General features: G+C 34.5%; 1 protein-coding gene across 1 annotated transcript in view; it reads right to left on the bottom strand.

Moving 5' to 3' along the window:
• The window catches only part of LOC121985285 (homeobox-leucine zipper protein HOX9-like), a 40,838-nt gene extending 27,313 nt beyond the window's left edge, over positions 1-13,525 (bottom strand). The window contains exons 1-12 of the mRNA XM_042538640.1: positions 13,126-13,525; positions 12,429-13,005; positions 11,047-11,206; positions 10,671-10,753; positions 10,461-10,551; positions 10,244-10,339; positions 9,825-9,938; positions 9,631-9,714; positions 9,392-9,541; positions 9,238-9,312; positions 8,796-8,902; positions 8,504-8,684 (exon numbers count right to left, since the gene is read on the bottom strand). Of these exons, the coding sequence (XP_042394574.1) occupies positions 8,504-8,684; positions 8,796-8,902; positions 9,238-9,312; positions 9,392-9,541; positions 9,631-9,714; positions 9,825-9,938; positions 10,244-10,339; positions 10,461-10,551; positions 10,671-10,753; positions 11,047-11,206; positions 12,429-12,649 (1,362 nt within the window). The 5' untranslated portion in view covers positions 12,650-13,005; positions 13,126-13,525. The remainder of the gene's footprint in view (positions 1-8,503; positions 8,685-8,795; positions 8,903-9,237; positions 9,313-9,391; positions 9,542-9,630; positions 9,715-9,824; positions 9,939-10,243; positions 10,340-10,460; positions 10,552-10,670; positions 10,754-11,046; positions 11,207-12,428; positions 13,006-13,125) is intronic.
• Positions 13,526-15,379: the final 1,854 nt, after the last annotated feature.

The raw sequence follows: 15,379 nt of genomic DNA on the forward strand, positions 1-15,379 counted from the left end.
CTCCACCTCTTGTAAAGGAGAACGATTTGTGAATTTCAAGAGTGTTCACTTGACAAATTGATAAGCAATAGAGTAGGACAAGCTCTGAACCACGTTACATTAAGTGTGCTACCATTGATATTATCCTTTGTTTATGTGCACGCAACGCATATAGTTTGATTTGCCTTTGGCATGCAAGAGAAAAGTATTGATACCAACATTCATACATACACGTGCACTTATATGAATAAAGGAGAATCAAACTTAAACCATATGCATCTACACCACCCACCCCCTAACAAACATTAAACATGAAAAAACAACATAACCAATCAATATAAGGAACATACCACAACAATAACCGAGTCTTATCCCATAGGTGGGGTCAACTATATGAATCTTTTTATGCCATTGAACTCTATCTCCTACTATAACATCATCCATACTTATAAATTTTATCTTATTTTACTATTGCTAACCAAGTCTTTTTTGGTCTTTCTCTTCCTCGTTTGATATGTGTATTTGTCATAGAATATTTATTGATGGTCTATGTACATAATTGTACCATCTTAAACATGTCTCTCGGAATTTTCCCTCAATAGATGCAACTCCGGCTTTCTTTCTAATGTTCTTATTTCTTATTCTGTCCATCCTCGTATGTCCACACATTCACCTTAACATCCTCATCTCTACAACTCTCATCTTCTGCTCATATGCTCGAGTCATAGCCTAACATTCAACTCCATATAACATAACAGGTATAACTACGATTTTGTAGAAATTTCCTTTTAAGTTTAGAGGTAATTTACGGTCACATAAAACACCCGACGCTTTCTTCCATTTCAACCATCCTGCTTGAATTCTATGTAAGACATATCTCTCAATCTCTCCATCATTTTACAAAAATGATCCTAAATATTTAAAGCTCTCGGTTCCAAGTAACTCATCATCTCCTATCTTAACAATTGTTTTATTACGTCTAATATTGTTAAATTTAAATTCCATATATTCTGTCTTTATTCTACTAAGCGTAAAAAATTTCCCTTCTAATGTTTCCCGCCAAGATTTTAATTTAGCATTTATTCCTTCACATATTTCATCTACCAAAGCAATATCATCTACAAACAACATGCATCACGGTACTGTGTCTTGAATGTGTAGTGAGTTCATCCATAATTAGTATAAAAATATAGGGACTTAAAGCTGATCCTTGATATAACCCTATCTTTATTGGAAATGTTTTAGTTACTCCGCCTGAAGTATTTATTCTCGTCATTATATCCTTATACATATCCTTAATTAGTTTAATATATGTTATGCTAACACCTCTCTTTTATAGAATTCTAATTTCTCTAGGACTCTATCATAAACTTTTTCTAATTTTATGAATATCATATGTAGATCTTATTTTTGCTCCTAATATTTTTCAATTAGTTGTTTAAGATGTATAACTTCTATTATTGTCGTTCCATGCATAAACCCAAATTGATTTTCGATCACCGTAGTCTCCTTCCTTAATCATTTTTCTATTACTTTTTTCCAAAGTTTTATGGTATGACTCATTAATTTAATATCCCTATAGTTTGCACAATTTTGTACGTCTCCCTTATTTTTATATAAGAGAACTAGAGTATTTATCCTTCATTGATCAAGTATTTTTTTCGTTTTCAATATCATGTTAAATAATTTTGTAAGTCATTCAATACCTTATTTCCCTAGGCCCTTCTATACATCTATCGGAATATCACCTAGTCCAACGATTTTTTCATTGTGCAACCCATTTAAAGCTTGTTTTACTTCTGAAGTTTGAATTCTATGATAAAAATTAAATTTTGACTCATTCAACCAACTTAAATTACTTAAGTTAAGTTGTTCACTTAAACCTTCATTAAAAAGTTGATCAAAATACCGCTCTTTTATTTATCTATTATTTAGTAGTACCCTATTACATTCATCTTTAATATATTTTATTTGGATAAGATCTCTTGTCTTTCTTTCTCTCACTTAAATTATTCTATAAATATCTCTTTCCCCTTCTTTTGTATCTAATTTTTGATATAATCATTCAAAAATTTCATTCTTTACTTTCTTAGCCATATTTTTTTTGGCTATTGTATATTTTTTAAAAAAAAAATCGTTCTTACGAATATTATTCCTTATAAGCTGTTCGTTTTTCCTTCACTTTCTCTTGTACTTTTTATTCTGCCACCAAGATTCTTTATTTAGTGGTGCATGTCCCTTTAACTCACCGAGTACACTCTTAGCTACTATTTTCAACTTTAATACCATCTTATCCCATGTTGTATTAAAGTCACCATATATTTTACCTAATACTTGTACTCCTACCTTCTCCTTAAACATATTTTGCTTCTCATCCTTTAATTTCCACAACTTAATTATAAGAGTCATATATATTTTCTTTCTATTGATATTATGCTTGAGACGTATATCCTACACTACCAACATATGTTTAGTTAAATTTTCTCCAACGATGACCTTGCAATCTTTACAAATCTTTCTATCTTTTTCCTAACCATAAGAAAGTCAATTTGTGATTTATTATTCTCACATTTGAACGTGACTAATTGTTCTTCTCGTTTCTTAAAAAATGTATTAGCTAATATAAAGTCCATGTTATCGCAAAATTAATATAGTTTTCCCTTCTCCATTTCTCATTCTAAACTCATAACCCCGACGTACCCTCTTATATTTCTCATTTTTCATTCCGACATACCAATTTAGATCACCTCTTATTAAAATCATTTCATTTGACGGAATGTTTTGTATTACTTCATCTAAGTCATCCCAAAACCTTGATTTGGTAGCTTCATCTAATCCTACTTACGATGCATATACGCTAATTATGTTCATAGTTTCTTAAGGGATATAATTCGTCATTCGATCCCCTTTTCTAACTACTCCTATAAGTTCATCTTTTAACGGACTATTTACAACAATACTCACTCCATTTCTTGATTTACTTTTTCTTGTGTATCATAACTTAAAACCCGAGTTCTCTATCATCTTTGCCTTATCGCCTACCCATTTTACTCTTGTACGCACAAAATACTAATTCTTTTTCTAATCATCGTATCCACCATCATGATTGATTTACGGGTTCCTATGTTTCATGTTTCAAATCTTAGACTATTAATTTTTTTATTATATTTATTCTTATCCAACCTATAGTTTGAGAACTATTGCCTATTTAACACTACATCCAAATTCTCTTGAAGATGTAGCGTTCCTTGTTGATACGTATAGTCAAACCCCGCAAAGCACACTCTTGCAAATTTAGCACTACACCCGAGTTCTGGAAATGTAGCGGTCCTTGCCGAGACGTTACAATGGGGCACTGCAACGCGTTCCTTCCGAGAAATAACCTAGCATTAACACAATAGTCTAATAGATCCATTCATTAAACATTTGTTATAGTTTTAACGCTGGCGGGCAACCTAACGCAACCCACCTCCTTTATCCGGGCTTGGGACCGGTCCTGATTGGTTTGTAATGGACGGAGTTAATATAAGGAACATGTAAAATGAAATAAGCATACAACTAAGTATTATACTAATAACATATGCATTAAAGCTTCAATAACGTCACTTCAATATATCGAACATAAAATGTCAAGTGCTACAACCCAAAAGAATAAGAGTGGCGCGCTAAGTATGTGCCACAAAGAACAAAAAACCAAGACACCTTAAAGAGAATAATACAAAATGAAAATTACACAAATACAAAACCCACACAAAGAAAGGAATCAACTCGATGGACCTCAACATTTATGATCTTTTCTAAATTTACCGATCTCAATAGATAGTACATATCATGGATTCGTTCATCCTAGATATAAAGACAACCATGAATGTTCTAAATATGCTCATTCTATATCTGTATGTCATGACCGAACTACTAGGATAGAATAGAGCTACTAAACTTACTCTCTCATTGTACCTACAAGGCATTACTCTAGCTCAATTGGAGTAGGGAGAGGCTGAGGTGCACCAGTCTCTATGTTGCTTCGTTAGATCCCAACAAACATATCTTTATGGGTCTAGGCTATTTAACTTCATGTTACTCCTAGTGATCAGGTCCTTCTGGGTAATCTTAATTATTTAATTGACAATGACATATTTCTATCAATGGCAGAGATTATGGACTATCAACTATGAAATTTATTTTACCATAATTATGTTATTAATTGTGTATATCATTACCTAAAATAAATTATCTATAATTAGTATATTAGCTGTATATATTTTTTTACTCAAAATAGTTTGTGCAACAATTCCTATTTAATGTACCCGATCCTCAAGAGAAAGGCATTCAGCCATTTACTCAAATGTAACATTTTCCGACTTGTCTAGTAGTTTTGTGACAATATGACAGTACATTATATATATATATATATATATATATATATATATATATATATAGGAGGTGTAATGGGGTAATGATAAAGATGCAAATCTATGTTTATTTCACGTTGTTGAATAAGAAAATGGAGAAAATGTGATCCTTATGAATATTTAACCTATCTCCAGTGCTTATAGAAAAAAGAAAAAAAAAAAAAAAGATAGATCCACTATCTTAGTGGCCTCATAGTGTCGACCCCACGGATATAGAGGGAGGTAAATGCAGGTACACAGGACATAGACGTATGGTGGGGTAAACACCAGGTTGTCAGTTCTTGAAAATTGACCCCTGGCCATTACGCCAGTGATGTCATGAGTCCACCCTCTGTGCTACGCCCCGAGGGCATCTCCAGTGCTTATAGGCAAGATACAGTCGATGACAAAGTAATAAACTGGAATATATGTGGGAGGAAGCAACTAGGAGGATTGAAGCAAGTAATCCTCAAGTGCCACCCAACTAAAAAGAAATTTACATAAATAGCTCATTTTAATGGCTTCCATATGACAACCAAAATCAGGTATTTACAACTAAAGTCACTCCTAGACTCCTTAATGACAAGGAACCTATTAAGGAAAGAGGGAAAATAATGATCTTAATATTTTGAATGATAGAAGGTACATATGTTTCAATCAGTATTAAATTCAAAGCTATAATAAAATTTGGTAGATAGTTATAATTAACATCGTGCTTTAAGGAAGCCAGGACTTCTAAGTGATAATAGTAACCTTAAAATGAGTGATTTTGAATTGAAAAATAACATGTCAAGGTATCTTGTATTCATACGATGAAATGAGTTCTATAAGAATTTCTCAACTATATCTTAATGGGAAATGAGAATGGAATTTATTGAAAAAGTTTGGGTGTAGAAATTCCTCATTGTTTAAATGTCACGGGATAATAATAAAGGATTTTTTCCTCTAGAGAGATTTGTTGACTTCGTGCTTATGTTAAGATAATCCCAAACTATAGTTATGAATGTAATGCAAAATATGATAGCAAGGAGTGATCTAAACGTACTTAAATGCCACCTTGAGTTAATATGGTATGAGAATGTATATAAATGAAGACCTAATCATGACAACCATCACAGCTAAGGTTATAATGAACTGCATGTTCGTGAACAAACTCAGTGTCGGGTTCAATAAGAACTCATTTATGTTCATTTAATCGTTTATTTTATTTAAAAATACATATATATATATAATAAACAAGCTTAAATATTAGTGCGCTAATGAACAAAATTCATAAACAATTTATAAATAAACTTATTTAGTAACTTGTATAAATCTTAATTATAAACTTATTCCTCTATTTTCTTTATTAAAATTAATATAAAATGATTTAGAAATTTTGGTAAATTGCCTATAATATGTTAAAATAAAGAAAAAGAATATAAGTTGCATGCATTAGATCAATATTATAACTAAGTTTTAAGCACAACAAATTGTTAATTGAGTTTAATAAAAAGCTCGACAAGCTTGGTAAGAGTTTTAATAAACAAGATCAATAGAAAATGAACAAGCTTGAACATCATCAAACTCGGCTTATTTACACTCCTACACACAATGAGAATGTGATCATTATAAAATTAGCAAAAATATCACCATATGTCATAAACACAACTGAAATAGCAATAAAATACCAAAAAACTAGCAAGAATAAACCAAAAGCGAGAAAGAAATAGAAATTGTCTACCACACGAACATTGAGATAATCTATAGTTAGGATGAGCTCCTTTGAGGCTAGAGATGATGGAAGAGGAACGCAAAGGAGGATCAACTAAAGAAAATAGGAATCTTAGTTGGGTTGTCCAAAGGTCAACCAAACGCAAAACTTAGGTCGGCCTAGATGCCCTTGATCGACCAAATATAGAGCCTTGGCTGACTAAAGGTCAACCTAGATGTCTTGGTTGACTATGTTTAATAAAAGGCTAGAAGATATAAATACACATCTAAGTTTTAAACCCAAACAAAAACACATTTTCTCTTGTTGATTTTTCCCTATTCCTCTCTCTTTTGGTTTTGGTCTTACTCAATTTTTGGTATTTTGTTGCTAATCTGATTGTGTTGATGGCTTTTGATTATATCTTTACTAATTATGTGGTGATTATATCTATTGTGTGTTTGATTGTCATGATTGTCTCTTTATGTATAAACACATTATCGTATCTAATTCACTCATAGTGGTTGGGGACATTTTTCATTAGAAGGATCACTCATTGTGATATTTTGCATTTCATTCATAAATATAAATCAGGATAATCTTAACCTAGGCGTGGAGTCATAGCAAAGCAACCTAAGGGAGAAAACCCCCTGGTCATTAAGACCTCCAAGACCTGCATCAAGGGATTCACCCCTAGCCCCATTCCCGAACTTTCTCCACAAATTCTATACTTATTTCCCTCTCAAGACCAAGTCGAGAAGTTCATGAAGAGCCCATTTTATCTTATCGATAGAAGGCCTCATGAAAGTTACTCTAAATCACCCCTAATCATGTCAAGTGTCCAAAGCAACTAAGGAACTAATATGCATCAATTGAAATCGTCATGAAGCTCTCTTAATAGTGAAAATTTCATAGCTGGACCAAAATTCTAGCTTATAGAGATTCCAAGACTTGAGTAAAGCTCTCATCCTTTTTGATAGGGTGGCGTGATTCAATTTATCAACTTTATAGGTAAAACCAAATCATATGACAAAATTTCTATTTAAAGAAATCATTCTAAATCAAACCTAAATCAAAATGGTTTAGGTTAAAATTCAAACCCAAAAATAGATTTTGATTTGGTTCAATTTAAACCAATATTTTAATTAAAAAGTTTGCATACCAACCATATACTAACTAATAAGCTACTAAAGAATATAATGTTAAATTAGTAACCACTAATCAATTTAGTGTCTACTAGTCATCCTAAATAATAGAAAGAACATACACAATAACCAAATGCATACTAAGTCATTTACTATTTACTAATTATTACTAGTATTAATGTTGGCAAAATTATATATTGATACTTATATGATTATTAATTAGTTTAGTACGCTTTTATAAGTTTTATTATATGCAAACCAAAATTAAACTGAACCAAAAAATTTACTAATTTCCAATCTCAAATTAAACTAAAAAAAATAAAAAGACAAATTTCTAATTTGGTTTGGTTTGGTCCAACCAATTTATCAATTTCAAGCTAAACATGTCCCTGCCTACCCATTGACCTCTCATCCTCGCCAATAAAGGCTTACCTTATTGCCTCATTTAAAAGGGTAATTTAGAAGATATTAAAAGGTGATGCACCGAAGTTGTCATAGGTAATAGACTAGAAACAACGTTTTTGCATTACATTACATCTTGCATTAGCATATATTTCATTTCATATATTATTGTGGCTGCATATTACCACTTAAATATTGATCCGCACGAACACTTAGATTTAACATTATATTTGAGTTGTGCTTGCATGAGAAATCAAATGAAAGGTGTGTCGTATATTTTCCCCTCAAACTAGCCATTCAATCCACGAGATAACAGTGCTGTAGCCAACATGTTTGAGGTCTTGCCACTTAAAGATTACTTTCTTCTTCCTTTTCCTCACTTCATATGTAATGTTATCATTGTCTTACTCTTTCTCTCTTCTAAGTGTATCAATTCCTCTTTCTCTCTTCAGGTGTATCAATACCAGTGAGATTTGGAATCAACAATGAAGATGGAGTTGAGGATGATTGCTTATTATTGGAAGAAGTAAAGGCAAAATATAACAGAAATTTCACTTTAATTACAAATGGAATGAAATATAGATTTTGGAATTTATTGAATAAGGCAAAATATAAATCACAGTTTTTTTTTGTTAAGAATAATAATCTGCATGCTATATTGATTATATTGTTATTAAATAGATATGATAATGTTTAATGTATTTTATGATGTAAGAACTATGTCAAGTAAGGTAGATGTCTTTCTTTAACTTAATTTACAATTGTAATTGAATTTTACAATTAGAAAACCCAATAAAATGATTCATGATATGCACCATAATTTAACAACTTTGGATGGATCCTATAACACCAGATAAGAAGGGTTTGAGTACCAAAAATAATAATCTGGAACTTACTTGAAGTAGCATTGAAGCCTTAGCACATAGGACACCTCCAGTCGACACAAAAGCATTGGCAGGAATGGCATGGTTACCAATTTTCTTTGCAGTGTTGGTAGCAACTACTACATCCATGCCATCGGTCTCTATGAGTGACCAACCATCGTCATTGAAACCATTAACGGCATCATTAAAACCTCTACAAGGAAAAAAAAAAAGTTAATAAGATTACCTCACAATATAAAAATAAGTAATAATAATAAAATATAGTTAGATTTCCTTGTTGCAGTGTTATTCATTATAAGCTAACCTGTGTAATCGTTGGCTAAAACTCCGTAAAAGAGCAGGCTCCCTACCAAGGGCATATGTTACATCACCAGTCACTTCCTGTGCTATTTGCTTGACATGACGAAGTGCCTTGAAAGGATAAGATTAATTATTTTTCTTCAACTTAAATGAGAAACATGTTTTGATTGAGGACATCAAGATTAGCCAGCATTTGACAGCATAGAAAGGGTAATAACTGAAAGAATGCAGCATGCTAACTGCAGAAATCCACATCATTCCCAGAACATTACTAATTAATCTTGAAGGGAAAAAACATACATGGATCATTTATTAATGCCCACTAACCTTCCAAGCATCCACTGACCAGTGAGAAATATAAGAAAATAATTAACTTAAAAATCATAGAACCAGACTGATGTATATTTCTAAAGAAGAATTCAACTATATATGTTAAGGTTACCTACCGTGACAGTCATTTTCTGAGCTACAACATTAGATGACTCATAAAGTGGTCGCAGTACTTCTGGAACCCTAGATGCCTGCTAGAACATAGTAGTCATTAAGGAGCATACTGAAAGTCTATGATTTTTTATAACATCTAATAACTCAGAAACAAACCTCCAGATCCAAGTGGTCAACAATGTGGACAATCGACCCCCCTCCTTCGCATGGTCGAATTAAACAGCCACTAGGAAGCATAACAGCTCTGACAAATTGGTGAGATGTGGTAGAAATAGGGCCACCTCCACTTAATGATTTCTCACAGATCTTGGAACAAGAATATGACACAGAAGAATAACTATAATGCTAATGCGCTAGAATCAAATCAAAAATTTACAATTGGTTGTAGAACATACCACAAGACTTCCATCTTTCAGGCTTGTAGTGTACCTTAAGGTCCAGAGATCACGTGCAGGAGCCAAAGTAGTTGGAGCATACATCTGTACCAAGGAAAATGGGTGAAAAGTCTAGTGTTAAAACATTATTAAAAATAAGGCAAAATATAATTTTGAATTTTTCAAACAAAAAAGGATCATTTCGAGGCTTGGACCTGCATATATACAAGTTCAATCGTGCCTCCATTTCCAGTGGGAAACATGGTGAAGACCTCATGACTATGGCAATCATGAAACCAAGATGGCTTGTCTTTGAAGATATCTGCAATCTGTCAATACCAGAATGACAGCTGTGAGACACTTAAGAATTAAAGTTCATGTTAGATGAGCTGGTGCAACTCCATAAATTTTTAATAGAAGCTTAATCAATGAGTGAAATCAAAAAAGAGGTCATAGAAGAGTTCATAAATATACAAACAAAGCATTGTAATTCATAATGGCAAAAGCCTTGTTGGCTGTTGGCTTTGCTTTATCCCGGCATCTAACAAGAGTACCGTATGAAATACAAGTCACTCTAACAACTATCTAGGCCCAATAGGAATAGGATGTGCCAGTTCACTAATGAAAAGCTTGCCTTCCCAGCTTCCAAGTTGACTAAACCACAGGCCCTTGCTGCCACCCCACATGAGCTATGAGAAATAGCAACAATCCCAACTGAATCTGGACCAGGCTGATCAAGAGAAGTGCACATGTTATTGATGCCCACTTTCTAAAAAAAATGTTTTGAAAACAAACTAATATTCTCTCTTAAATTAGCCTCCATAGAGAAGCAGGTATGTCTTATTTGTTACCTTCATCCCAGGCATCTGGACCCAATCAACAGCAGTCCCTGTAGCTTTTGTGAGGAACTCAGCCAATGCTTCCTCAGCAATAGATAGGAGTCTAATAACAAGTAAGAAGGACTAGTTAACTTTAAAAGTCTAAATTTTAACAAAATTATTAAGATAAATCATAACTATTCGCTGAACTAGTAATAAAATAGAAAGTGGAAACGCCAGTACCCAGCAGGATTATTGTCGTCTCTTAGAGGATTTTGTGGGTTGGTCAAAACTGATTCACAACTTGTGTCATTAGCCAAGGAAACCTACAAAAACGTGATACACAAATTAAGAAAAAATATAGATAGCACAAGAAAAATGCATGGCTTGTGTAGCATGTTCCAAGAAGAAGAATGATGCAGCACCCTGTCTTCTCCAGTTAGCATCAAAGAATACACTAGTTAATAAAAGAAATGACCAATCAAACTGGATCTGCACAATATGTCAGGTAGACTTGAAGCATGTCTAGAGCATGGTTGTGTTACAATACATTGTAAAACTGTATGATTGGAATTGGAAAATCAGATAAAGAACAAAAAGGGAGACTATATAGAACTACATTTTGTAGCTGTTGTCGCATTATTGCATTTTCATGGACCAATTGGTTGACTTGCTTCTGAAGCCTTTCATTTTCTTCCATCAATAGCTTATTCATTGCAGACAATTTTCGATTGAGAGCTTGAAGACGGCAAGACTCCTTCCTCTGCTTCTCACGGCACCTGAAAGGAAACCAAGTTCTTGATCATCTTCTCACTTTGCATTTTGGTTAGGAATGTAGATATGAACGGAAATATGCGTGTCCAAGACCTCATAAGCAATACTTCTATTAATTAGTAGTGCAGCATGGGTAGCATACTTACAGATGAAAGGTTCAAGTTAAAGTTACTAAATAGCTTAGAAAAGGTTAACACAATGTTGCAGTTCGATCCAGAAGAGATGAGTATAGGAACCGTATAAAAGCTAGACAATCAACAAGCCACAGGGCCCACAACACCTAATTTCAGGCTCATGATTATTACAGTGAGACATGGTGGAGAAGGTTGCAAGCAGCTATGTAAAAGGTGAATAAAAGGTATACAAAAAACTCAAAAAAGTACAATCTGAATGCAATTTTCACTTATGCATGATTGGAGAACCACAGGACAACATTATGCCAAAGCATCAGGATCTGGCTCATGATTCTTTTCAACAAACTAAGGGTGTGTTTGGTTTGCGCATTTTCTATTTTAATTTTCTGGAAAATGCACGTTTTCTAAAAAATAGAAAATGACTTTTAGACATTCTCTATTTTTTCAAAAAATACTATCTAATTTTTTAGAAAACATACATAGAAAATGTAAACCAAACACCATTTTTCAGAAACACGCATTTTTCAGAAAATGAAAATGGAAAACGCACGAACCAAACGCGCCCTAAGTTATTACAACAACAACCAAGTTTTAACCCACTAGATGGGGTCTCAACAAACTAAGTTATTAACACTAAGAATAGATGCAAGGACATTCTAAAGAAGAAACTACGTAAATTTGTTAATGGGTTACACTCATTTTCATAATAAAGCTGGTAGAGAAGAAGCAATCTACTCCCCTAATGTGAAATTTTGCCTAACTAGAACAACAAGGCACATTTTTTTAAAGGTAGGTGTACCTGATTTTGATGTGTAAGTAGATGGATCAACTGCAAACTTATATCTTGAGTTGGATTGCTCAACTTAATTTTGTCTTAGGGTCAATAAAAAGCAAATAATGGTCAAGCATATAATAAAACTAAAATACAGGAACATTCGCCATCTTGTTGGCTGCATCAATTATATCACACTGTTCGTTATTGGGAAAAGCAATAACGAACAAAAAAAAGTGAAAACATAGTTGTGTTAAAGCATATTCATCTGAAGAGAAATAAATATTTGAGCATTGTGAAAAAAACACCAGTAGCTTTTACCTTCGATTCTGAAACCAGACTTTTATCTGCTTCGGGTCAATGTTGGCCAGAATAGGGCACTCTCGAATCAGCTGTTGACGGCGCGTAGAGCTCGGCTTTGAGCACTCTCCATAAAGCCGCTCAAGCGCCTCCACCTGCTCTGTTGTGTACCTTACATACTTCCCTGTATCTATGGACTGTTTCTCCATACCTCCACTGCGCAACGCCACAGCTGCCGCCATCACTTCGTAGACTGATCCAAAACGGCAAATCGAAGAGGGATTGAACCCACTTGTCACCTTTTTTTTTTCTCTCTTTCCGACCTTTTTCTTTTCAACGCTGCTTTGATTCTAAGATTCCCAGAAAGAAAAAAGAGCAACGACTGTACGGGCAAGGCTTACGAATGAAGATTGATAAAGACCGAACTGCTTCAGATGTTGGCGTCTATGATGGTTTTGGGCTTAAGCAAGCTCGCTTAAGTAATTCCAAAGACAAAAGGAGGCAGCTTGTTCCTAGCAGAAGTGTCTGTTCTCCAGCAAAAGAACAGAATCCCAAAGGCAAACGACTCGCCTCCAAAGATCCACGAAGAGGGCAGATTCTGACCAAGGATCGAGAGCGTCAAACTTTGAACAGGGAACGAAATCAAAGAACCATCGAAGTATGATAAACGTCACGGACAAAACATAATGCGAAAGACCCGATGCAAAAGACGAGCTACCATATAGATCTAACCCCCCAACCCAAAACAAATCAAAGTTTCAGCAACCACTTCCTTCTTGCTCACTGCGCCCCCAAAGGTCCTCGCTTTCGTCACCGACACGACGGAAGGCGAGAACCTCCGACGTCAAGGCGCCACCTTGCCATCGGTGGCCGAGGAAGCACGAAGCATCGTTCTTGAAATTACTAGAATCAAACAACACGGAAAAGGCGAGAAAGGTCACTGGGGATCAGGGCTCCAGGCGATGGTAGGAGAGAGAGAGAGTGGTGAGGGAGGATTAGGTAGGTGGTGGCGAGGTGACAGGCTTTAAAGAGCAGCAGCAGCGGCTCTGCGCTCTTCTCTTCGAAACGGACAGTACTTGAACAAAGTGGAGAGAGACGATGATGTTGTATTTGCACTGCATACGCAGTCGAGCCTCGAAAATCAAATTAATGACAGTAAGAACTACAGCAAAAAAAGTAACTTTTCTTTTTTTTTTGTTTTGTCTGGTGGCCTCACATGACCATGAACATTGGGCAAACTGAAAATTTTATTTTATTCTTCATAAATTCTGGAAGCCTTACTCGACTTTCCTCGTGAACGGATCAGCTTCCTCTTACTCTACGCCGCGGAGTACAGCGTCGTCTGTCGCCACCGCTGCGTGCTCCTTCACCTGGCCACAGAGGCACGTCAGTCCAAAATAAAAGTCCTTCTTCACCTGCTTCCTCGCTCGCTTGGTGTCTTGTGGAGGACTTTAATTTGATGCGAACTGTATTGGGGAATTAGCCTTTGTACACCATTCTGCAGTCGCCTACGCCGAGGTTCTCGACGGAAATTACCGGTGAAATCTATGAGGTTCTAAGGGACGCATAACTCTGTGTTGCCATTGATGGAGAGAAAGAATGCTGCGGAGGTGCTACCGTTGCTTCGCATTTGGCTTTTGTGGAGAAACCATGAAGCAATTTGACTACCAGTACGATTACTGCAAGTGATCGTTACTGAAGCTCTAGCCACAGAGTTTCTCTCAACAGAGCTAACAAGTTGGACATAAATTAATGAATAAATTGAGAGGCAAATGGATTAAAAAATATTATGTCGATGTTTTGAGTTTTTATATATATTTCGTATGTTATTCGAATAAATACTTTATTTGGCAAAAAATAGCATTTTTTAATAAAGGGGCATCCCGGTTTATATTAATATAAAAAACATAAACTCTGGCACACTCTAAAATTATATAACCATTGCTCAAAAATCAGTATTTACTAATTAACATTATACTATTTTATTTTTTATATATAATATGCTTGATTTCTCCCCTAACCTATCCAACTGAGTCGTCTTCAGCGGTGTGAATAAAAAAGATTAAATAGTATAATATTTTCAAAAATAGCTATTTAGTAGATTTGTAAACATGCTCTTTTTCTAGATCCGTTATATTAATAATTATCTTAGTGTCGATCGTGGATATGGAAAAAAAATATATATATAGATACAAGCGTCAGGTGCATGATGGGATAAGTGTTAGGTCGTCAATTTCTGAAAATTGATCCCTGACCATTACGTTAGAGATGTCATGCGTCCATCGTCTGTACTACGTCTTGAGAGCTAGACATACTCTTTAAGACTATTAGAGTTGACGAATGACGATTCGAAACTATTAATTATTTAAATACTATGATCGAGGGGGGGGGCATTGGGACAAATGAATCATCTTTTACTATATAACTATTTAAAATTATTATTATTTTATTTATAAAAATATTTTTAAAAAAATTATAAGAAAAGTATTGAAGGAATTTAGTATGCCACCCGTGTCTCGCACCCATCTAGGAACCGAGCCACCACACTCACGCTGTGCTTCGCCACGTTTAGCTCCTGAAGACACAAACGGGAGGTTCTGGGAGAGCATCACAGCTACAATCGATGTAACACCCAACCAAAACATAGGCTATTAATTTTTAATATTTAACTCACCAATGGAAATCTAATTTGAGCTCATTATTCAAGAACTACATTGTCAAAACTTGGAAAAATAAGAATTGCGATTATTATGGAACTGCGTGATGAAGATTTGGGAAATAAAGAAATGCTTTGAAAACTTATCGAGAGTTACAAGCCTCCACAATGAGACTTCCATGAAAACTTTCATTGTGAATGTGGCGGTAGAGAAGGAGCTCCCTCCCATAGCGGAGGGAGCTCCCTCATTTTTTTGGAAGAACTAGCTCCCAATTAAATTTAAAAAGTTAATCATTTTTTATTTTAGGTTTTTTAT

Source organism: Zingiber officinale, chromosome 1B, assembly GCF_018446385.1.
Source record: "Zingiber officinale cultivar Zhangliang chromosome 1B, Zo_v1.1, whole genome shotgun sequence".
Taxonomy (NCBI): domain Eukaryota; kingdom Viridiplantae; phylum Streptophyta; class Magnoliopsida; order Zingiberales; family Zingiberaceae; genus Zingiber; species Zingiber officinale.